The sequence below is a fragment of the Solanum lycopersicum genome, chromosome 4 (assembly GCF_036512215.1).
Source record: "Solanum lycopersicum chromosome 4, SLM_r2.1".
Lineage (NCBI taxonomy): Eukaryota > Viridiplantae > Streptophyta > Magnoliopsida > Solanales > Solanaceae > Solanum > Solanum lycopersicum.
Window position 1 is genome coordinate 56011015 of NC_090803.1, and position 24472 is coordinate 56035486.

Genomic DNA, 24472 nt, shown 5'->3' on the forward strand with positions numbered 1-24472 from the left:
AAGATTGGTGGCCTAGACCAATAGGAGGGGTACTAGTTGTGACCAATCGATAAGAGTGGTGGCCTAGATCTAAAAGAAGTGTGAATTATTGGGCACAATTGATTGCTCACAACTTGAATATTGTTATTGCTAAGTAAAGATCAGTTTCGGTCTTATAACTCTGTAAATTTACAGAATGCACCTTTTACCTATTTATAGAATTACACTTTCTTGAATGATATAAGACGTTGCACTTTGTTCAATTCTCTGCAAGTCTTTAAATATACTAGATTCTTCTTTGAATCATAGATATTAATTAAGTTGGTGATGACTTATGAAGACACCCCCTCAGCACCAACTTAATTTATTCTTTACTTCCATTTTAAGGGATCATCAAGAGTTAGCAATCATCTTGATATCCAGGTTCTGTATGAACCTCTTACTCCTTTGAACTTCTCCACTTATTATACTCTGAATTTTCTTCAAAGGTAGTATTCGCCTGGATCTGAACCACATCTACAAATGTTGCATCTATACATTTGTTGTTTGGCATTTCAGTAGTGAAGATCTCCTTAGTTGAGGTTGTGGTGCTTCTTGGACTTATTTTTGAAAAATGCCTGGAGTGCCACAGGCGCCAGCTTACCATGCAATCTTTTTGTGTGTGGGAATACCTCTGGTGTTCGTAATTGATTTTGTGTTAAATCTTGCTATAGGTTAGTTTCTATCTTGCCGATTTTTCTCAAGTGTTTCTTCTTCATTATGGGCGAAACTCAATTCCTTGAACAAGTAAGGCGTATTTCCAACTAAGATGTCTGAACTCTATCAATCGTGCTTCAAGATCTCCTTCTGCTCTTATATCATTGAAAAAGTTTCCCATTTCTATTCCCATCCATCCATCACCTCTTTTCAACGATAGCCTCGCTCTAGGTCCTAGTCCTGAAAAAGGGACAACTTTAACTCGTTGCTCTGGTTCATGGTCACTCTCAGAATCCACAAAACTAACAACTGCCTTAACATTTCTAAAGACATACAATCCATCTTTCCATTTGAATACTATGTAAGCGAAATATATAACTGGTTCTTTTCGACAACATTCGAGTTATAATTTTTTCCACGGATATCAAGCCAACTGATTCGATTAAGTTTAGCCACTTCTGAGAATCTATAAAAGAATTACACTTCCTCTTTAATTATATTTGATAAAGTAATTTCTTTCAAAATTAGAGGAAGTGCAAATATATAAAACCTGGAGTTTAGGTGAGACAACCATTCCCAATACTCTGGTGTACCACCCCATATAATACCAAATTCTCATGCTGCGACCATAAAACATTTATTCCTATCTTCTTATCCAGCTAAAAACTCTGTATGACAGATCAAATCAAAGAGACAAAACATTATGATTTAAAAACAATCCAAAAGGACTGGAAAAGACACCGGACTACTCTTACTGTGTCTAATTGGGATCACAACTCCACTCACTTGACATGACTAGCTACCTAAAAGTGTTGGATCCAAACCACCCAACAACCCTTATGAATGGAACATTCCATTCAATTGTCTGTTCTTTTCAGACCGGGTTAGGTCGGTCATGGGCGGACCCTACCCACTAGACACGACTTCCACTTACTACCTTTACCTACTACAAAATCATAGAAATAGGACCCCTTTTCGTTAACATTAAGTCGAATATTCTTCTATTAATGAAAATAACACATTCACTACTAAAATAAAATCTTTTTAAAGATCTGACACACATTTGATCACTCGGTTATCACTAATGAGATTGTGGTTTTCCTGATATCTATTGGATGGTGTTAGGATATTCACTAAGAGAATTCAAAATATAAAAAAAGTACACAGACGAAAAATCCAAGGAGATTTAAACATAGTATATGTATACATCTTTTACCTATCTACATAATGTAGTTTTCCAACAATAGGTATAAATTGACACCCCTTGGATAAAACTGTCTTGATCACGGGTGAAAGAGTGTTAAGAGCTCGTGAAGTTGTGATCTTATAACCAAATCATATTTTATTAAAAAACAAACTTATCATGAGAAAAATACAAACACAAAAAGGAGCAGGGTAAATGAAGAAATCATACCAATTTTCCTCTATCAAGAAAATCGGAGAGTTATAGAGGTTTAAGTAAAGTTGTTTTTTGGAAGGAAAAACTTTTAGAGAGCCTGATCAAGAAATAATTTGATGGTAATCAGATGTCAAAAATAATGTTCCAGACGATGTCGGATTCTGCTGCAGTCATGAATGTTTGTGAGACACTCCTGGAGGTTGCACAATTAAAATTCTCTCTTTAACATCGTCACAAGATGTAGGTAGGTCCTTAGCTGTCTCACAAGCATTCATGTCTAGAGCAGAATATGACATCGTCTGGGAAACATTACTTTTTCCATATGATTATCAACAAAAAATTTCTAGATGAGGCTCTCTAGTGGTTTTCCTTTCAAGAAACAACTTACTTCAACCTTTGTAACTCTTCGATTCTTCTTAAAAGAGGTAAATTGGTATGAGTTCTTCATTTCCCCCATTCTTTTTGTGTTTGCCTTGTTTTTCATGAGAGGTTTTTTTATATATAAAATATGATTTAATGGTGAGATCACAACTTCATGAGCTCAAACACTTTTGACACCCAACCAAGCCACTTTTATCCAAATGGTGTCAATTTATACTTATTGTTGGGCAATTACACTGTGTAGATAAGTTAAAGAAATTATGTATATATATTCAATGTTTCAAATTTCCTTGGCTTTTCGTTTGTTTACTTTCTTTATATTTTGAATTCTCTAAGCAAAAATTCTAAATTCATCCAATAGATATCAGAAAGGACACAATCTTATCCAGTGATGACTGAGTGATCAAATGTGTGTTAGATCTTTCCAAAGTTTTTATTTTAGTTGTGAATGTGTTATTTTCATTAACAAAATATAATTAATGTCAATGAAAAAGGTCCCTATGTATATGATTGTGTAGTAGGTAAAAGTGGTACAGTAAAAGTCGTGTCTAATGGGTAGCATCTGCCCATGACCGACCCAACCTAGCCTGAGAGGAACAGGACAATGAACGGCATGTTCCATTCATAAGTGTTGTTGGGTGGTTTTAATCCAGGCCTATTAGACACAGTAAGAGTAGTCTAGTGCCTTTTTCAGCCCTTTCGGTTTGTTTTTAAATCACAATGTTTTGTCTGTGTGATTTGATCTGTCATATAGAGTTTTTAGCTGGATAAGGAGATAGGGAAGAAATGTTTTATGGTTGCAGCACGATAATTTGCATTATATGGGGTGGTACACAAGAGTATTGGGAGTGGTTGTCTCACCTAAACTCCAGGTTTTATATTTTTGCACTTCCTCTAATTTTGAAAGAAATTACTTTATCAAATATAATTAAAGAGGAAGTGTAATTCTTTTGTAGATTCTCAGAAGTGGCTAAACTTAATTGAATCAGTTGGCTTGATATCCGAGGAAAAAATTAGAACTCGAAAGCTGTCAAAAAGAACTAGTTTATATTTTGCTTATCTAGTGTTCAAATGGGAAGATGGATTTTATGTCCTTAGAAATGTTAAGGCAGTTGTTAGTTTTGTGGATTCTGAGAGTGACCATGAAGCAGAGTTACCGAGTTAAGGCTGTCCCTTTTTCAGGACTAGGACCTAGAGCAAGGCTACCGTTGTGTATGGGAATATAAATGAAAAACTTTTTCAATGATATAGGATCAGAAGGAAACGTTGAAGCACGATTAATAGAGTTCAGACATCTTAGTTGGAAACACGCCTTCATTGTTCGAGGAATTGAGTTTCGTCCATAATGAAGAAGATACATTTAGAAAAATCGGCATGATAATAACCAACATATAGCAAGAGTTAACCCAAATCGATCACCAACACCAAAGGTATTCCCATACACAAAAAGAGTACATGGCAAGCTGGCGCCTCTGGCACTCCAGGCATGTTGCAAAAATATGTCCAGGAAGCACCACAACCTCAACTAAGGAGATCTTCACTACTGAAATGCTAAACAACAAATATATAGATGAAACATTTGTAGATGTGGTCTAGATCAAGGAGAATACTACCTTTGTAGAAAATTCAGGGTGTAGTAAGTGGAGAAGTTCAAAGGAGTAAGAGGTTCATAAAGAACCTGGATATCAAGATAATTGCAAAGTCTCGAGGATCCCTTAAAAGTCGACGCAATGAATAAATTAAGTTGGTGCTGAGGGGGAGTGTTCATAAGTCATCACCAACTCAATTAATATCTAAGATATTTCGAAGAATAATCTAGTAAATAAACGACTTGTAGAGAATTCAACAAAGAACTCTCGAATGAGAGTTCTAAAGTGCAACATCTTATATCATTCAAGAAAGTGCAATTCTATAAATAGGTAAAAGGTGCATTCTATAAATAGAGGTAGACATTTGAGTGTACAGAGTTATAGACCAAAATTGATCTTTACTTAGCAATAACAATATTCAAGTTGTAAACAACCAATTGTGCCCAATAATTCACTCTTCTTTTGGATTTAGGCCACCACTCTTATCGATTGGTCACAACTAGTACCCCTCCATTGTCTAGGCCACCACTCTTGACACTCTACGGAGCTATTACTTCGGGTTGCAGCCTCAAGTGTTAATCAACCCTACTCTGATACTTATTCTAATAATCTATTTGGTGGAAAAACCGACTAACCCTACTAAACCGTTAATATTTTTTTCTTAATCAATGTAGGTCAATTAGCATACAACAAAGTTGGTAAACATTCCTTGCATTTAAGAAAAGGTGGTTCGCTTCCTTGAAAGGAGGAACCTTTAATAGGAAACTTTTAACTCTTCCATCCAATTGTGGTTCTTATACGGTGCAAACTCAGATGGTGTGCAGCCTGCAGGTTCCGCTAAGGTTTTGATGTAAAAAGAAAAATGTGCTATAGTAATTTAAATTGCGTAAATAGTACTATATATGACTGAATCTTTGAAAATTATTATTATAGTTCAATCGTCTGGTACCCAAGACTCACTATAATTAGTGACTAATGGTTGATTTAATTCAAAATTTAGCATTACATTAACTTTTTTAGTATATGTAATTGTTGGGCTTGTTAGAGTGGTTGCAATCCCACATTGGTTGGGGAACATAACAATAATTTTGCTTACATACATAGAGTTGGAAAGTTCTTCCCTCATGTGCTAATTTTTAAATGTGAGGTAGGCCCAAGATCTAATTTCATAAGGTTCAACTGACACCCTTAACTTTTTTATGACTTTCCCCCCTTGACAACGTAGTTGAAGTATCCTGATCATGTGTTTGGAGCATCCTGAATCAACAATCCAATCATTTTAATAATCAATTAATTTCTCACTTACAATTTGCCTGTGCAAGCTCCTTTTCCTTGTATGAGTGTGAGAGGTGACAATATATTCATGTTGATTTCTTGGTTTCTTTATTTGTATAAGAGGTCTCAAAATCCCAAGCTTCTTCTTCATCTTGCCTTATTCGAGTAGAAGTGGTTATAACACCTTTAGCTATCTTGTAACAACAATCTCTAGCGTAATGTCCTCTTTTTCCATAATTGTAGCACTTGCCCCTTTGCCAGTTATTGAAACCTTGGTTTGCCTTCTTATTGGCTCTCTGGCTTCTTTGATGTTGACTCTTCAGTTCTCCCCCTGTACTTCTCTCTTTATCCCATTTTGGTAGCCTTGCCTTTTGTGTATCGCATTATAAAGCAGGGGTGATTATCGTGTGTCAGTTGTCTCTCATTAATTAGAAAGATAAATACGAAGGAATATAGGATAGCATTTTCGATTGAGCCTTCTTGTTGAATCTATAACAACTCTACAATAATTTAGCTAGATAAAATAGGTAATAGGGCACCCTCGCTCTGGCGGCTCTAGTGATTCCCTTGGAAGCTGCTGTGCGTCCCTCCCTAGCATGACTTTATCTCGCTCAGTGAACTTTCAATATTAGCAGTAATGCAAGTTAAGGATTTAAACAACGGTAGAGAATTTTGTAGAAAAGAGGATCAAAACATGGTAATGTGCAACAGGGCAATATCTTATACTTCTCTAGGTGGTGAGAAGAGACATGATATTCGTAATGCTTCAAGAGTCCTATTATGTTTTAACAACTTTGATGCTTTATTGAATGCTACTGGAAAAGATGGTAATATTTTGGCTCCAACATTACATATTTCTAATCCTAATGTAGCTAATTAAGATTATTCAAGAAAATCAGGATAATATGCGAGTCAAATCCAATCCAACAATCAAGACACTCATGGTTACATTGAGCACCTCGGCTTATGAGGTCCCTTCCGAATCTTTGGAGTCACTTGGTCATTATAAAGGAAAAATCTTGACAGATACTATTGTCAACAGGGAATGAAGACGACGATTCGGTGAAAGGTATGCCATATCACTCTCTCAAGCAAATTTCACAAATGATTTGGTTATTTTGAGGAAAAACCAGGGGTGATTAGTGTTTTTAGGCGGGCTCTTTGGTTGATAAAAAGAGCAGGTTTCACCACGTGCTTTGAATAGAAAATTAAGTCCAGAAGCTCTATAGTTGTGCCTAAAAGTGTCAGTGCAAAGAAGAACAAGCCAAAGGCCTTAGCATTAAGATTTAGTCCAACTAATGCTTATACAGTTGATTTGAAAGAGCATTATCTGATGAAAACAAGGAAGACAATTTGCTAGGATATGTTTTGATAAAATGGTTGTCATAACAAATGAACAAGAATGATAAAATTACAAGGAATACAAAATAAAACTTGCTTGGCTTAGAGGCATGTTAATACATTTTTTGAAGATAGTTGAAGTCTCTCCCACGAGCAATCGGAAGAATAAATAACAACTCTATCTTCGGGATTCAACTAAGCCACAAAACAAGTAGCACTCAAGAATGTTACTCTTCTATTCTTGAATTGGTGATTACACATTTTGATTAATGTCTCACAAGTGTTTTCAAGGGGAAGTACTTTTGTTTTTAATGTTTATCTTTTTCAACCAAAATAAACTCAATTTATAGGATAAAAAGTTTTGCAAGAAAAAGACTTTTAATTAATAGAATTTATTAGGTTCATAAATTGGAAACCAAAAACTTATCTTTCAAAAACCCATAATGTAGAATTAAAAAAAACTTCTTGCAAATGTTTATAACATAGAATTAAAATAAATGAATGTTCCGCATCAGTTTGATGCTAGAATCAAATGGTGTAGGAGCAGGTTTGTCATCAAAGTGACCAAATCTCTTTAGAACATTCTCAATATAACTTGATTGAGTAAGAGTCAAGTCATTCACTGATCTTGTAATTTTAATACCCAAAATTACATCAGCTTCTCTAAGATGTTTCATCTCAAATTGAGAAGCTAGAAAAGATTTTGTTTCTTTGACTCTTTCAATATCAGTTCCAAAGATCAACATATCATCTACATAAAGACATATTATAATACAAGATTTTTCTTGAAATTTGCTAAATATACAAATATCACCACCATTGATTGAGTAGCCATTAGAAATCATTACTCTTCTGAATTTCTCATTCCATTGTTTTGGAGCTTGTTTTAATCCATAAAGATATTTAAGAAACTTATAAACTTTGTGTTCTTGACCAGGAAAGATAAATCCTTCTGGTTGTTTTATGTAAACCTCTTCATCTAAATCTCCATTCAGAAATGCAGTCTTCACATCCATTTGATGTATTACTAGACTATGAATTGCGGCTAAAGCAATCAAGAGTCAAATAGAAGTTATTCGAGCTATAGGTGCAAATGTATCAAAATAATCAATACATTTCAATTGAGTAAAACCTTTTGCCACCAAACGAGTTTTCTACTTATCTAAGGTTTCATCAGATTTAAATTTCTTTCTAAAGATCCATCTACAACCAATAGACTTACATCCAGGAGGGAGGTCTGATAAACTCCATGTATTGTTTGACATAATGGAGTGCATTTCATCATCAATAGCTTCACGCCAGAAAGGAGCATCATGTGAAGTCATTGCTTCAGCATAACTTTTAGGATCCCTTTCAATCAAATAGATTTGAAAATTTTGTCCAAAGTCTCTTAGTTTGGATGATCTTGCACAACGTCTTGGTTGTCATAACAAATGAACAAGAATGATAAAATTACAAGGAATACAAAATAAAACTTCCTTGGCCTAGAGGCACGTTAATACGTTTCTTGAAGATAGTTGGAGTCTCTCCCACGAGCAATCGGAAGAATAAATAACAACTCTATCTTCGGGATTCAACTAAGCCACAAAACAAGTAGCATTCAAGAATGATGCTCTTCTATTCTTGAATTGGTGATTTCACCTTTTGAATAATGTCTCACAAGTGTTTTCAAAGGAAAGTACTTTTGTTTTTAATGTTTATCTTTTTCAACCAAAAGAAACTCAATTTATAGGATAAAATGTTTTGCAAGATAAAGACTTTTAATTAATAGAATTTATTAGGTTCATGAATTGGAAACAAAAAAATTATCTTTCAAAAACCCATAACGTAGAATTAAAGAAAAACTTCTTGCAAATGTTTATAATATAGAATTAAAATAAATGAATATTACAATTCACATTCATGTATTTGTTATTTCAAAACGGATGAATTTGTTTCAAAATAAATTGAAACACTAACTCTTACAATGGCTAGGGAAGGGTATATCTCGCCTAGGCAACATTGAAATGGAAAGAACAGAAGCAAGAAATTGACATAAGGAAGACAACATAGTTGGAACGATAAAGTGACTAAGAAGTTTGTTCCAAGGCACCTACAATGTGACTGTCAAAGAAGCATCATATGGAAGTATCAATAGCTTTAACAAGATCCAATAATCCATGAAGAAATGATGAACTAACAAGTGTTGTTGGACAAGTTCGAAGAAGAAAACAAGAGGAAAACACTTCAGGTTAATTTAGATGTGCAGACACTCTTTTTTAATTCATTCACTTGACAAAGGAAGTTTGAGGCCGATAATTCAAACTTTTAATTCTTGGTTGCCATATTTTTGATTATTTAAGCACCTTAATTTGTATTATTTTTATATAGTGTATTATAAACTCTGTGGTAATCACAAAATCCTACTTCTCTCTAAATTTTATTTTCTTCATGGTTGTTCGTTAGTAGAGGTTTGTTACCTCATTAGGATTGGAAATGAAAGGTTCAGCTCCCTTTGCTTGTACTTATCTCTATTGAGTTTTTTTATTTTAAAGAAAAGGTTGCTAAATTTTTTCTTTAAAAAAATCTATTTTATACATTATCATATCAAACTTGGTATGAAAATTACATATTGTTAATAGGTTAACTTGATTTGATAGTGAATGTTATTCTTTATACATTGTACATAAAATAAACTCTAACATAAATGCATTTCCTTAATTTTATCAGTAGAAACGAAGAGACAATCTTTGAAATAAATGGTCTGAAAGATAGAAAGAAAGCAAATCAATTGCATAAAACATTTATAAGTTAGAGGAATCAAGTTGTAGATCAAATATCCAAATTAAGGAAATGTCAAAGATATAAACCTGGAATTGCAGTGTGTCTTCCATCGTCAAGAGTGTATGTCATCAATTTTAAAAATGTTAAGCTTTCTTGCCGTTATCATAAAACAATTTTTCCTGCTATACTTGTCAAGAAAAAAACTTTGAGAGAAAAAAAAGCATTAAACAATATCCCAAGGGAGGTGCTATCAGTAAGAGTACAACACTCCTTAAGGAAGAATCGAAATACTCTAGCAGACTTTTTTGCTAATTTGGTTTTTTTATTTTGCAGGTAATTATGAATATAAATCTTTTCAGGAAGTTCCAAGTTTAGGAAAAAAAATATTCAACCTTGACAAGTACAAAACACCACACATGAGAATTCAAAAGACAGGTTCCACAAAATTTCAAATTAATTAGAGTTTATAGTGTCAATAAGTAGTATGAATACAAAAGTGAAGTACATAGATATATTCTATCAATTCAATCTATGATGTCTAAAATACTTTCCGGTTGGTTAAAGTACCTTGCACCTTGGTGAGAACTTTGAGGTGTTGCGAATGGTATGAAACTAGGACTCAAAGATTGAGAGTAGTACTTTTCTACTACAGGTAACTTAAATCATACAGCAACATAAAATTTCGATAGTCTTGACTTAGATGGTGGCATTAACCTAGTCGGATTCAATCCATTATTGAAGAGGCTAAATAATTCAAATTGATGAAGAAGGTTTCAGAGTTACCTTTGGTTAGGATACTGAATGGGAAAAACTGTATTCATCTGCAAGCAGTTAGAATTGTTGTATATGAAGCTTGCAAATGACACAAGTAATTTCTTTTCTGCAAGAGACCTCAAAAAAAGTTAATTTATCTTTTAGAATCTAAAATTTGATGGTGGTATCAATTTAATTTGTGACATTCAATCCATTGAATCATAGATCTAAGAAAGACGAACCAATTTGAGATTTCAAAGTCACCTGATAGAACTCTTGGATGAAAATTTTAAATCGGCAGTGAGATATTCAATGCTAGATCTGGTATCATCGATAAAAAAAGTTAATTTATCTTTTAGGCATCTAAATTTGATGGTGATATCAATCTCAGTTGTGAAATTCAATCCATTGAATGATAGATCTAAGAAAGAAGAACCAATTTGAGATGCCTCACCTGATATAACTGTTGGATGAAAAGTTTAAATCGGCAGTGAGATATTCAATGATAGATCTAGTATCATCGATAAGAAAAAGTAAAATTTATCATTGAAGGATCTAAAATTTGATGGTGGTATCAATCTCATTTGTGGCATTAAATTCATTGAATGATAGATCTATAAAAGAAGAAGCAATTTGAGATGCCAAAGTTACCTGATAGAGATATTGGATGAAAAGTTTAAATCGGCACTGAGATAATCAACGGTGGATCTAGTATCATCCATGACGAGGAAGCTTCGACCATGAACACCAACATTGAAGCTATCGGATGCTTCAGTTGCCTCTTTGATTTATTATCTTTAAAAATGTCCATCCTTTTCAACTTTCCTGTTTGACTGTCTTTTTTGTATTTTGTTTCATTAGGGTTGGCGTATGGGCTGATTCTATTTGTGTACATATTTTATTTTTTTCAATAAAGTGGCCCAATTGATTTTTAATTAAAAATATATTTGTATAGTATTGTATTTATAATCTAATCAATCCAAATTCACACCTACTTCACATGTTATGTTACATATCACCTATTTGATGAATAAACTTATTACTTTATGAAGAAAAATAGCATAAGAGATAGTGTTTATAGACGATTGAAAAGAGTTATAAGGTAAAGAACCCAGTAAAAATAAGAAAATAAAAATATTATAATGACATGATCATATCAAATTGATTGTTATATAAAATGATATTTTCATAGTTACATAATGATGAATTTAACGATAAGATACAAATAAACTTTAAATAATTAACAACCAAAATTATTATATATGAACCGTTAGATCTAAAATTCTTCTTTGGAAACATTGTGGATTCAAAGGTTGCTTTAGATTATGAAATAAATCCGGAGTGTGACACTCAGTATTTTTTTAATTCCCTTATATGGATTTCTAGCTACATCATTATATTGTTTAATACTTGTGATGGTGAGAGGCAAAAGCATATATAGAGTACGAATACCGATTTCAAATGAATCTTATACTTTCATATACAATGAAACATAAATTTATATGTAAAAGTTTAGATAAATTTAATAGATAGTAGAATATAATGATTTAAATGTTAAGAACCTCAAAAACTGAATCCATAAATCTTAAATTCTGATTTCGCCTATGGTAATGGAGAGGTAGGTAGAACATACCTGATAAATAATTTAGGTTCATTCATATTTGTCCATATCAAAAAATGATATCTTACCAGTTTGTCATTATCAAGGAAAATGGGAGAATCACATTGACTAAAAATGAGCTCCTTTTTGTGTTACAAATTGGAGGAAACTTTGATCTATCAAATATTTCTTGATAATTAGAAGTTTAAAAACCTTCCCCAAATTCATCAGATTTTGCAAAAACAATTGAATCTTGTTGATTAAATTGTTGATCTTACTGCATCTTCTGGAGTTGTTTTTTAAATCATTTCATAGATGCAATTGTCGGCAACTTTTCAAAATAATTCGTTGGAGTTATGGACTCGGAAAATTTCATGTCAAAATTCTTATAAAAGTTTATAACCGATAAATAACCTAAGTTTTTTTGTCCCAAGCTTTTTATATGATTAAACTAGATGAGCGTTGCCCGTGCTAAGCACGGGCCCAACGTTTAATATTTTAATATTTTATATATTTATTATCATTTTATTTTACGATACATGTTCACAAAATAAATACACTGTTTATTAAGCAAATTGACAGTATGAAGAAAGTGAACATCAAGGGCAGCTGAATGTTAACAAATTATCAATTAACATTTAGGAGTTGCTGAATTTGTATGCATAATACTGCTCCGGGCTTGCAGACATACTTTCAGCTGATGATGCTGTAGTTGGAAGCATTATAGGTATTTATAATGGACCTAAAATTAATGAGTTGCATATTAAACAAACAAAATTAATATTTCAATGAGAAAAATTAGTGATTCGAACACATTATAGCTGCCAAATTTGTTCATAATATATTTTCATGTGAATGTCATACTACTGAATGTCGAAGTGAGATACTTACATAGTTTAACATTTTCATATGTGGGAATACTAATTACATACATTTACATACGGTATAGAATTAGACAAAAACAGATGCATCTTTCATGCTTGGATCTTCTGGATCATCTTTGATAAAAAATCACCTGTTAGCACAGAATCGCACCACATAACTTATACAACACAAAATGAAAAAAAATGTGGCAACATTAAGCTTCAACTAAGCCTCATCTTTGAATCCCTATTTCACGATTGACATAAGACATTTTATATAATAACACCAATATGAACAAAAGTATGTTATTTTTTTTAAAACTATGTCATAGATAGATCATTTAGCAAGATAATGTCAACCAGAATAGCATAAACACTACATTTTGTCATATTGAAATAGAAAAGAGAATTAGTGGAAGAAAATAAGAAAGCCAAATGGAATGTAAAGCATCAATTACAAATGTATGAAATGAGATCTTAATTAAAGATTAATACTATCTTTATAGTAAAAGATTGCAAAAACAGTCAAGAAAGCAAAGTGACAATATCACCAAACAAAGTGAACAAAGCCCAATAGTTGTAAAGATGACAACCCTCATACAAGATTAAGAAAATCTTAACAACAGAAGACCAGACAAATTTAAAATTAAAGTATATGTTAAGAAGAGAGAAGTAAAATGAAGAGTTACTTAAAGGTTGGATGGAAATTAGAAAAACGAAGAGTTATTTAAAGGTTGGATGGAAATTTCTACATCATAATGTGTGAAGAATATTCAGCCACTTGGTAAAAAAATAATGGATAGGTAAAAAAAAAGGAGGAAAAGTCTTTGCTAAAAGCCTAAAAAGTGAAAATAGTAGCCTACACTAATGATAAAAGCCTAAAAAGCAGGAGCTACACTACTCCATTTGTTATTGTGCATAAATCAATATATATTTTCTTTAAGACACGTATCATGTTTACTGTTGTATTACATCTTATGTAATTATTATAACCACTTCCCCTATCTTTTTTTTTTATTTGAATTTTAAACATTAATCTAGAAAGAAAAAGAAATTATAAACACTTCTTGTACATACACATCTCTATGTTTCATATTTTTTTTATTTATTATATAAATTATAATTATAAATTATTATTCATATTTTTTTTTTGGTTAGAGATATTTGAGATTCAGACAAAATCAATGAACATATCAGAAATTGAAAATTTTTATTTTAAATTTAAATATTAATGTAGAAAGAAAATAAAATAAAAAAAGGAGGAAAAGTCTTTGCTAAAAACCAAAAAAATGAAAATTACACTACTGCTAAAAGCCTAAAAAGCAGGAGCTACATCACACATCTCTATGTTTCATATTTTTTTATTTATTATATAAATTATAATTATAAATTATTATTCATATTTTTTTTTGTTTGAGATATTTGTGATTCAGACAAAATCAATGAACATACCATGAATTGAAAATTTTTATTTTAAATTTAAATATTAATGTAGAAAGAAAATAAAATATAAAGAACAGGAGGGGCTACGTGTAATGTAGGAAGTGGAATTCCTAAGAAAAAGGAAAACAAAAAGTGAAAAGCAATTTACACCTGTCTTCTTTAATCATTATTAAACTCATAATGTGTCAAGTTAATCATATATTACTTCCGTTAATTTTTATTAGTTATTATTTAATTTGATACACAATTAAAAAATAATTATTAACGTATTTTACTATACTATTTCTATTGATGATGTTTAGTAGAGTATTAGGTCTTAAAATAATTTATCGAATAAGTATTTAATATTAAGAGTAAAATATATAAAAAAAAATAATTATTATAATCTTTGAGATTCATACAAAATCAACGAGAAAAATGAAGAGTTATTTAAAGGTTGAATGAAAATTTCTACATAGAAGATATTTCATAATGTGTGATGAATATTCAGCCACTTGGTAAAAAAATAATGGATAGGTAAAAAATGGAAAAAAAGTCTTTGCTAAAAGCCTAAAAAGTGAAAATAGTAGCCTACACTACTGCTAAAAATCTAAAAAGCAGAAGCTACATCACTAAAGCCTAAAATGCAGGAGCTACACCACTCCATTTGTTATTGTGCATATATAATAATTATAATTATAAATTATTATTCACATTTTTTTAATGAGAGAATGAGGAATTTCAATTTTTCCAGACCTGGTGTAAAACTCCACGGGTGTCTCCATATGAAAAAGAACCCACCATTTTTCTGCCGGTTCCTACACCTACACATACACAATTCATAAATCAAAACAATTCATGAGTAATTAAATAAACATTAATCTAGAAAGAAAAAGAAATTGTAAACACTTCTTGTACATATACACATCTTTGTTTCATAATTTTTTAATTTATTATACTAATTATAATTATAAATTATTATTCATATTTTTTTTGGTTAGAGATTTTTGAGATTCAGACAAAAAAAATGAACAAATAAGAAATTAAAAATTTTTATTTTAAATTTAAATATTAATCTAGAAAGGAAAACAATTATAAACACTTCTTGTACATATACATACATCTAACAGAAATAGTCAATTTTTGAGAGACTGAAGATGCAAGTTTAAATTAGAAGAAGAAGAAACCGACCTGGTGTAGAACTCCACGGGTGTCTTCATGTGAAAAAGAACCCTAGAAAGAAAAAAAAATTATAAACACTTCTTGTACATATACATATCTATGTTTCATAATTTTTTAATTTATTATACTAATTATAATTATAAATTATTATTCATATTTCTTTTGGTTATAGATTTATGAGATTCAGACAATGAATGAACAAATAAGAAATTAAAAATTTATATTTTAAATTTAAATATTAATCTAGAAAGGAAAAAAATTATTAACACTTCTTGTACATATACATACATCTAATAGAAATAGTCAATTTTTGAGAGACTAAAGATGCAAGTTTAAATTAGAAGAAAAAGAAACCGACCTGGTGTAGAACTCCACGGATGTCTCCATGTGAAAAAGAACCCACCATTTTTCTGCTGGTTCCTACACCTACACATACACAATTCATAAATCAAAACAGTTGATGAGTAATTAAAATGAAAAGAGGCCAATTATAAAAAAAAAATACAGTTACCATGAGAAACAGAGAAGAAAAGCATGACAAAAACAGCAATGATGAAAATGGAACGCCCCATTGATCTACAAACTCTTGCTATTGAAATTGAAAGTTGTCCATTTTTAATGTAAAATTACAGACTTGCCCTTCTTGCTTTTGGAAAAGAAATTTGTCCATTTGTTATTAATGTAAAATTACTATTATGCCCTTGGTCGTCCATGTGATGGCTCTTCTATGTAGTATATATATATATATTACTATTACTACTATATAGAAGAGCCATCACATGGGCGACCAAGGGCATAATAGTAATTTACATTAATAAAAAATGGACAAATTTCATTTCCAAAAACAAGAAGGGAAAGTATGTAATTTTACATTAAAAATGGACAACTTTCAATTTCAATAGCAAATGTTTGTAGATCAATGGGGCGTTCCATTTTCATCATTGCTGTTTTTGTCATGCTTTTCTTCTTTGTTTCTCATGGTAACTGTATTGTTTTTTTTATTTTTTATAATTGGCCTCTTTTCATTTTAATTACTCATGAATTGTTTTGATTTATGAATTGTGTATGTGTAGGTGTAGGAACCAGCAAAAAAATGGTGGGTTCTTTTTCACGTGGAGACACCCGTGGAGTTCTATACCAGGTCAGTTTCTTTTTCTTCTAATTTAAACTTGCATCTTTAGTCTCTCAAAAATTGACTATTTCTGTTAGATGTATGTATATGTACAAGAAGTGTTTATAATTTTTTTCCTTTCTAGATTAATATTTAAATTTAAAATAAAAATTTTTAATTTCTTATTTGCTCATTCGTTGTCTGAATCTCAAAAATCTCTTAACCAAAAAAAATATGAATAATAATTTATAATTATAATTAGTATAATAAATTAAAAAAATTATGAAACATAGATATGTATATGTACAAGAAGTGTTTACAATTTCTTTTTCTTTCTAGGGTTCTTTTTCACATGGAGACACCCGTGGAGTTCTACACCAGGTCGGTTTCTTCTTCTTCTAATTTAAACTTGTATCTTCAGTCTCTCAAAAATTGACTTTTTCTGTTAGTTGTATGTATATGTACGAGAAGTGTTTATAATTGTTTTCCTTTCTAGATTAATATTTAAAGTTAAAATGAAATTTTTTAATTTCTTATTTGTTCATTCATTTTGTCTAAATCTCAAAAATCTCTAACCAAAAAAAATATGAATAATAATTTATAATTATAATTAGCATAATAAATTAAAAAATTATGAAACAAAGATATGTATATGTACAAGAAGTGTTTATAATTTTTTTTTCTAGATTAATGTTTAAATTTAAAATAAAAAAGAAAAGATAGGGAAAGTGGTTATAATAATTACATAAGATGTACTACAACAGTAAAAATGATAAGAAAATATATATTGCTTTATACACAATAACAAATGGAGTGATGTAGCTCCTGCTTTTTTTTGCTTTTAGCAGTAGTGTGAATTTTTTTATTTTTTTTCTTTTAGCAAAGACTTTTCCTCTTTTTTTTTTAATTTTATTTTCTTTCTACATTAATATTAAATTTAAAATAAAAATTTTCAATTTCTGATATGTTCATTGATTTTGTCTGAATCACAAATATCTCAAACAAAAAAAAATATGAATAATAATTTATAATTATAATTAGTATAATAAATAAAAAAATATGAAACATAGAGATGTATATGTACGAGAAGTGTTTATAATTTCTTTTTCTTTCTAGATTAATGTTTAAATTTAAAATAAAAAAAAGAAAAGATAGGGGAAGTGGTTATAATAATTACATAAGATGTACTACAACAGTAAAAATGATACGTGTCTTAAAAAAATTATATATTGTTTTATACACTAACAAATGGAGTGATGTAGCTCCTGCTTTTTATGCTTTTAGCAGTAGTGTAATTTTCATTTTTTTGGCTTTTAGCAAAACTTTTCCTCCTTTTTTTAATTTTATTTTCTTTCTACATTAATATTTAAATTTAATGTAAAATTTTTTAATTTCTGATATGTTCATTGATTTTGTCTGAATCACAAATATCTCAAACAAAAAAAAATATGAATAATAATTTATAATTATAATTAGTATAATAAATAAATAAAAATATGAAACATAGAGATATATATGTACAAGAAGTGTTTATAATTTCTTTTTCTTTGTAGATTATTGTTTAAATTTAAAATAAATAAAAGAAAAGATATGGGAAGTGGTTATAATAATTATTTTTTTATATATATTACTCTTAATATTAAATACTTATTCGATAAATTATTTTAAGACCTAATACTATACTAAACATCATCAATAGAAATAGTATAGTAAAATACGTTAATAATTATTTTTTAATTGTGTATCAAATTAAATAATAACTAATAAAAATTAACGAAAGTAATGTATGATTAACTTGACACATTATGAGTTTAATAATGATTAAAGAAGACAGGTGTAAATTGCTTTTCACTTTTTGTTTTCTTTTTTCTTAGGAATTCCACTTCCTACATTACACGTAGCCCCTCCTTTTTTTTAATTTTATTTTCTTTCTACATTAATATTTAAATTTAAAATAAAAACTTTCAATTTCTGATATGTTCATTGATTTTGTCTGAATCACAAATATCGCAAACAAAAAAAAATATGAATAATAATTTATAATTATAATTTATATAATAAATAAAAAAATATGAAACATAGAGATGTGTAATGTAGCTCCTGCTTTTTAGGCTTTTAGTAGTAGTGTAATTTTTATTTTTTTGGCTTTTAGCAAAGACTTTTCCTCCTTTTTTTATTTTATTTTCTTTCTACATTAATATTTAAATTTAAAATAAAAATTTTCAATTTCTGATATGTTCATTGATTTTGTCTGAATCTCAAATATCTCTAACAAAAAAAAAATATGAATAATAATGTAATCAAGAATGACTATATATTGGTTGTTCAATCAAAACCTATTAATGGTCTTGGCCAACAGGCTCCTCACAAATTTCCATATTGAAGTACTCTCGTCTTCAGATTCAAGGAAAGTTTTTTTGAGGTTACCATACCTTTTTGGTGAGAGACTGATGCATAGTCAGAGCTCTCCATTTGTCGTATGTCAATCAAGAAACCCCGACTTTATATGGTACATTGTACCTCAATGTAGTTCTTACTGAGTTTAAAGCTAACTGCAGTTCAAATACAAATTCAATTTCTAATTATTAATGAGTAAAGAAGAAAAAAAAAAGATAGCTATCGTAAATTAGAATAGGTACACTTGAAAAAATAAAGTTGATAAATGCATACATAACATAAACCAGAGAGAGAGAGGTGGAAAATAAATGAACTTAAATTTTCAATATCTACATCTATTATTGAAATAGAAATAGCAGAAGAACAGAGGAGTTTTGAGGAGACGACGGTGAAGAAATGAATAGACCTAACTCATAACAATATGAACTGTGGCCTCTTGACAACTCAACCATCAGGATTCAATAAGATCTACTCAAATATGGTTGCTCTATAAGAAACAGACATAAGCCAACTTCTTCAGACAGTTGTAAGCTCACGGACACAACCATGAGTATAAGGCTCATATACCTTCTCAAGGTATGGGAATGACAACAAATATCCATGGAATTGGAAGAGGTGAGGGATAATCCATTTATCTTTGGGTTATATAGTTCAAAAATTACAAGAACAAACAGATTGTATTAAAAGATCCATAATATATCTTTTAAAAAAGTGCTAAAATTAACCGATGAAAAAAGTTGTGATCTTTAGTGATAAAGAGGAGCATATCTTTTTAGTAGTAATCCGGCATATCAACTTAATAGTTATTCATTTAACAGTTCCCTTCTCTTGAATAAGCATTGATTCTTTGCTTTCAAGTTCATACTTGAATCATATATTCAAGAATCAAGAATTAATTTCAAATAACATATTATCGAACTTATATAAGGTTGCGTATACACTATCCTCCTCAATCACCACTCATCAAATTACACTGAATATGTTGTTGTTTGATAAGAAGCAATAAAAAACTTCAACTGTTGTGGAATATTTTTTCTAGAATTGAAAAGAAAAAAAACATATTCTTTCACTCAGATACGATACCAAAAAAACTGAAACTTGACTTACTGTGCAAAACGACTCTTTTGGGCAATAAAAGAGAAAATTTTGATGCTATCTCCTGCAACAGATTTTCTACATAGAGTGTAGTTAAAGGGGTCTGCTCAGCATTTTTAACACGATATTTCTGCCACAAGTGAAAGTAGGGTTCATCTTCCAAGAGAACACGAGGAGAGGAAAATTTCATGAGATAATCTAACCAACAAATTCAATCCGTTCATGCAACGTTTGAATGCAATATGGTCCTTCAGCAGGAATAGTCATATCAAGAATTTTATCTGCCTAGCCTGTAGAAATAATTTTTTTTCAGGGAGAAGAAATAATTGATGATAGACTTTCTTTCTAGTTGAATTTATTACTTACCAGCATAATAACGGGGATGTACAACCAGCGTACTCCAATCTTAACAGCCTGTTCATATGGCTTCTCAGTGTCCCAAGTCTCGAACGTTGCAATTTGATCATTATGTTTCTCAACCAGTTCAGCCAAGTGCAACATACTTTTGACCTTTCCTGCAGCATGGAACAGTTAGTGTTGTACGACAACCACATTAGAGAAATGTGTAAGCCACCAAAAAAAAAAAAGGTCAAAGACCAGATGGCACAACTTCGGGAATCCTCCGTGCTTCACTAAAACCCACGGCCGATTTCTCTCTGTTTGATCTCGAGAGAGGTTCATTCACTTCCTCGTCTTCTTTTCCTAGAGATAGCACTTCATCTTTATTGCATTCAATGGATTTCGGATAAACGGGTAACAAAAGGAACACTATCATGCCACTAAAAGCAATAAGGATACCAGGAACAATCACCGACCAACCCCATTTGTATTTCAATAATATTGATGCGACTAATGACCCCGTAATATCCCAACAGAAGCGTGAGAATTCTAAATACCCATTATAAATAACTTCTTCTTTGCAAAACTAATTCCCAACCATTGCAACTACTGCAGGACATCCAGAGGATTGGAATAATCCAGCAACCATTTGGATAGTCAGATACTCAAATAGTGCTAGAAACTATGGATGTTTGCCCAATATCCAAGTCCAAAAAGAGTTGTGAATAAATCTGTTCTCAATATTTCCACAGTAGAAAAAACTATTGAATCCATCTTATAGACTAAGTACCCTGAGATATTTAAGTTTGGATGAAAGAAACTCGGACAAGTCTTCTGGAAATTCTTCATTGTTGGAAAGAAAAATGACTTCACGAGTCTTCTAGAAAGGCCAAAAAGCTAGTCATAAAAATTTGTCTTTGACCGAAATGACAAATTTGCCCTTGTATATAGTACAGAACTACCAAAATAGCCTTGGTCGTCATCCTCTATCACACTTCTATATAGTAATAATAATCAAAAGAAAAAAATATATTTTAGGGCCTTTACATTGTCAAATCATCATATCATATCAGATATTATTAAAAATGAGAAGCCTCGTGGTACAAAGTTGAATTACCATTTTATTCCTATACTAAATTAAAATATTATAAAATATCTAATTAGTTAAACATTAAATATGCTTAAATTGCTAAGTTGATTCACTTATTATTTAAATAAAGTAGGAGAATGAAGAGTTGTAAAAATAATTAATTATAAAGTTAATACGAAAAGGTACTAGAGAAACTTTCCGTTTCTCTATCTGATCAGTTTTAGGTGTAATTTTTGTCATAATATGTATTAATACCACACCTCCATTATCTCCTCATTAATCTTTACACCTTCATAATCTTCCCACTCTCAAGAAATTAATCGCATGATTATGATACCTTTTGATTTTACTCAATGATGTCCTATAAATTATGGTATTTGACACAACAATCTATACACTTTGAAGATATTTAGGTACACTTCGCAAGAACTTTTTTTTTTTTTTTAAAAAAAACTGTCTATATTTCTATTGTTTTTATCCTTTAGTATATATTAATATCATTTTTAGCTTCCGTTCATAACACTGATTACAAATTTTCCTTATCTTCGTTTGTTGTTTCAAGAAAAGAAATGTGTACAAATTGTTAGATCTTCTAATGGAGTTCACAATGAGAGAAGGGATGTTCACGTCTTTCCGGAGGTTGAAATCAATTTTAATTTCCGTATTATATTCATGCTTTAGATAAGTTATTTTTTTTAATGTATAATTACTATTATCTAAAATATTTCCTTGTTATCATATGAAATATCATATTTTTTCTGTTGTTTTTAACATGTCATGAGATCAAAAGAGAATTATTAAGAAATTACAATCGAAGTTTGTAATTGAAAATGTTTTGATCTAATATTTTATATATATATATATATATATATATATATATATACACACACACACACACACTCAATAGTTAATGCAATATACCGCTAGGAGTATAAATCACATCTAACCAACCGTTTGATATAATGTTAATTAATTTTGTTTAGCTTTGGTTTCATGCTATATCATTGTTGGTTTGACAATTTTCATTTTAAAGAAAAGAATTAGCTTGTAGACTTCACAATTTGTAATGTGTTTTAGTCTCTATTTGAAGAATCAATTATTGAATACGAAATGAGAAAATCGCCTTTCGTGATTCAAATAGTAAACTCGAATTCATGATTGAGAAAGGATTTTTTCAAGTACAATTTGAAATTTTCTTCTACTCTTAAATCTCATTATAGAGAATTTTTAAAATTAATTTATTTGATTAAATATAGTTCTTACAAAATATAACACTATAATAATGTTTCATTTTTAACATCTATTAGTAGTTCAATACAAACTTTATAAAATAGAAATATAACTAAAAATTAAACTAATCTAACAATTTCTTAAAATTCATCCTTTAACTGTGATTCTCCAAATTAAGAGATCTGCAACCTGAGATGAGAGATTTAAATAAATTTTACCTCTTTCAAATGTTGGATCGTCGTGACATCATAAATATTGAAGAAGTGTCACTCCATTAACTATTTTAATTTTGAGAAGTGAAGAAGGGGGTTACAGTTTGAAATAATATAAAATTATCTTATACTTACATCTAATATAAAATTATCTTATACTTACATCTAAGTATACGAAAAATCACATTTTAAATGTCTTAACCACTTATAAACTTTCTATAGATAAAGAGAAGTTTATTTTTATATGCACATGTATATATATATATCATTCTTTAATATCAAATTTCTAACAATCCATCTTTATATTGAGGGCCTTCAAAAGCAATAATCATTTTTTTACATACTAATATTATAATTTTGTGAACGAAAAAATTAAATATAATCATAATGATAATAAATATTGTATTAAATATAAATCTATCATAATATTTGTTGCATCTATACCACATATTTGTTCTTAAAAATACAAACAATACTCTCTTAACATTGTGAAACTCACGTGTCCAGGACTAGTGTAGTAATAAGTACAAATAAGCATATACAATTAAGTTTGTTTCTTCCTTTTTGTCAATTATACTAATGAGTAAAGATAAGCAAAGAGTCAAACTTATTCAAACAACAATAACCCCTACCACACCTCAATCCTAAGCAAGTTTCACGTTGCTTCAGTTATGTGTATCAAGGCTAATATTATATTAGATAAAAATAAATAAAAAGCATGAGAAAATCTCTATTTAATTTGGTGTGTAAGTGAGTGATTGGACTGAAAGACTCATGGAAATTATAAGACCTAAGTAAGCGTATTGACATGACCTAAATATTATATGAAGTCTAGAAAAACTGGTATCGCTTCGTCTCTTTTTCACACCTTCACTTGCTATGATTTCATAGTGTAGCCACCTCAATCGGGCCTTATACTCAGCATTCTAGACCTTTAGTGCCTCCAACACCTCGTTGATTGTTTGTGAATCCATTGGCACGTACACTCCCTTATGCAGATCGTAGTGTGTGTGGGGGCATGGAAGTACCTCTCGCAAATAGAGCACACGAAAGGGAAAGCCTCCTCCAAAGGGCACCAACCGAACCCTTCCAATCCGGCATTGAAAGCACCAATATTCTCCACCACCTTATGCATATTGAAGCTCTGAACTTCATTCCCCCGTGGTCTTGGTGTTATTCTTACATTAACCTGTATTTATAAGGTTAATAAACAGAAACAAAAATAAGATGAAGCAGAAAAAATATAAAATACAAGAATTAATCTGAGTCCACAGAAACTACTGCGTGTCCTTAAGAAATTTAATCCCCTCACTATACCCAAGGGTATGTATTAATTTCTCCCAAGATAAAACGGATTAAACTTGTTAAAGAAATAGCGGTTTCTCAAACTTCTTTAACTTCAATGAACTTAAGAACAACAACAAGTCACACAGACTCAGTCGATCGACACTTTGATTTTATTTGAGAGAAAATAAATGCAGTGAAAGAAATTTTTTCCAATGTTTTAAAAAATCAAAAATTGACTTTCTTTTATAGCCATTTTCAGCAAGGAACATGTCTGTTTAGTGAAATCTGTTCAGACCCATTTTATCCAGAAAGTTGTGTATTTTGAAAAAAATAACAACTTTTTGGAAAATTCTGTCTGTTAGGAAAATAACGATTTTTTGGAAAAGAACGACTTTTTAGAAATAGTAACAACTTTTCAGAATGTTACCGTTACCTGTAAATTTGTAAGAGATAATTTTAACAGGATTT

At 30.3% G+C, this 24472-nt stretch overlaps 2 protein-coding genes across 28 annotated transcripts in view; both read right to left on the minus strand.

The window, feature by feature from the left end:
- Positions 1 to 8505: 8505 nt before the first annotated feature.
- LOC104646926 (uncharacterized) lies at positions 8506 to 21232 on the minus strand. Of its 27 annotated transcripts, none has more exons than XR_011220786.1 (10): positions 15755 to 15878; positions 15602 to 15669; positions 15253 to 15294; positions 14818 to 14885; positions 10828 to 12791; positions 10631 to 10687; positions 10441 to 10497; positions 10222 to 10303; positions 9510 to 9602; positions 8506 to 8763 (listed from the first exon to the last, which is right to left on the minus strand). XR_011220786.1 is itself a non-coding variant. In XM_069297236.1 (9 exons), exons 5-8 carry the CDS (start codon positions 10896 to 10898, stop codon positions 10255 to 10257), a joined length of 234 nt encoding a protein of 77 aa, XP_069153337.1. In that variant the 5' UTR covers positions 10899 to 12791; positions 14818 to 14885; positions 15253 to 15294; positions 15602 to 15669; positions 15755 to 15877; the 3' UTR covers positions 8506 to 9602; positions 10222 to 10254. The 27 variants fall into 27 exon arrangements, 11 of the variants coding, with proteins under 11 accessions (XP_069153337.1, XP_069153336.1, XP_069153335.1 ...); XR_011220785.1 differs by having other exon boundaries at positions 9510 to 9605; XR_011220784.1 differs by having other exon boundaries at positions 8506 to 9403; positions 9510 to 9605.
- Positions 21233 to 23264: 2032 nt separating this feature from the next.
- The window catches only part of LOC104646925 (uncharacterized), a 65091-nt gene continuing 63883 nt past the window's right edge, over positions 23265 to 24472 (minus strand). The window contains exon 4 of the transcript XR_011220802.1: positions 23265 to 23906. The gene's annotated coding sequence lies outside the window, so the exon portion shown is untranslated. The remainder of the gene's footprint in view (positions 23907 to 24472) is intronic.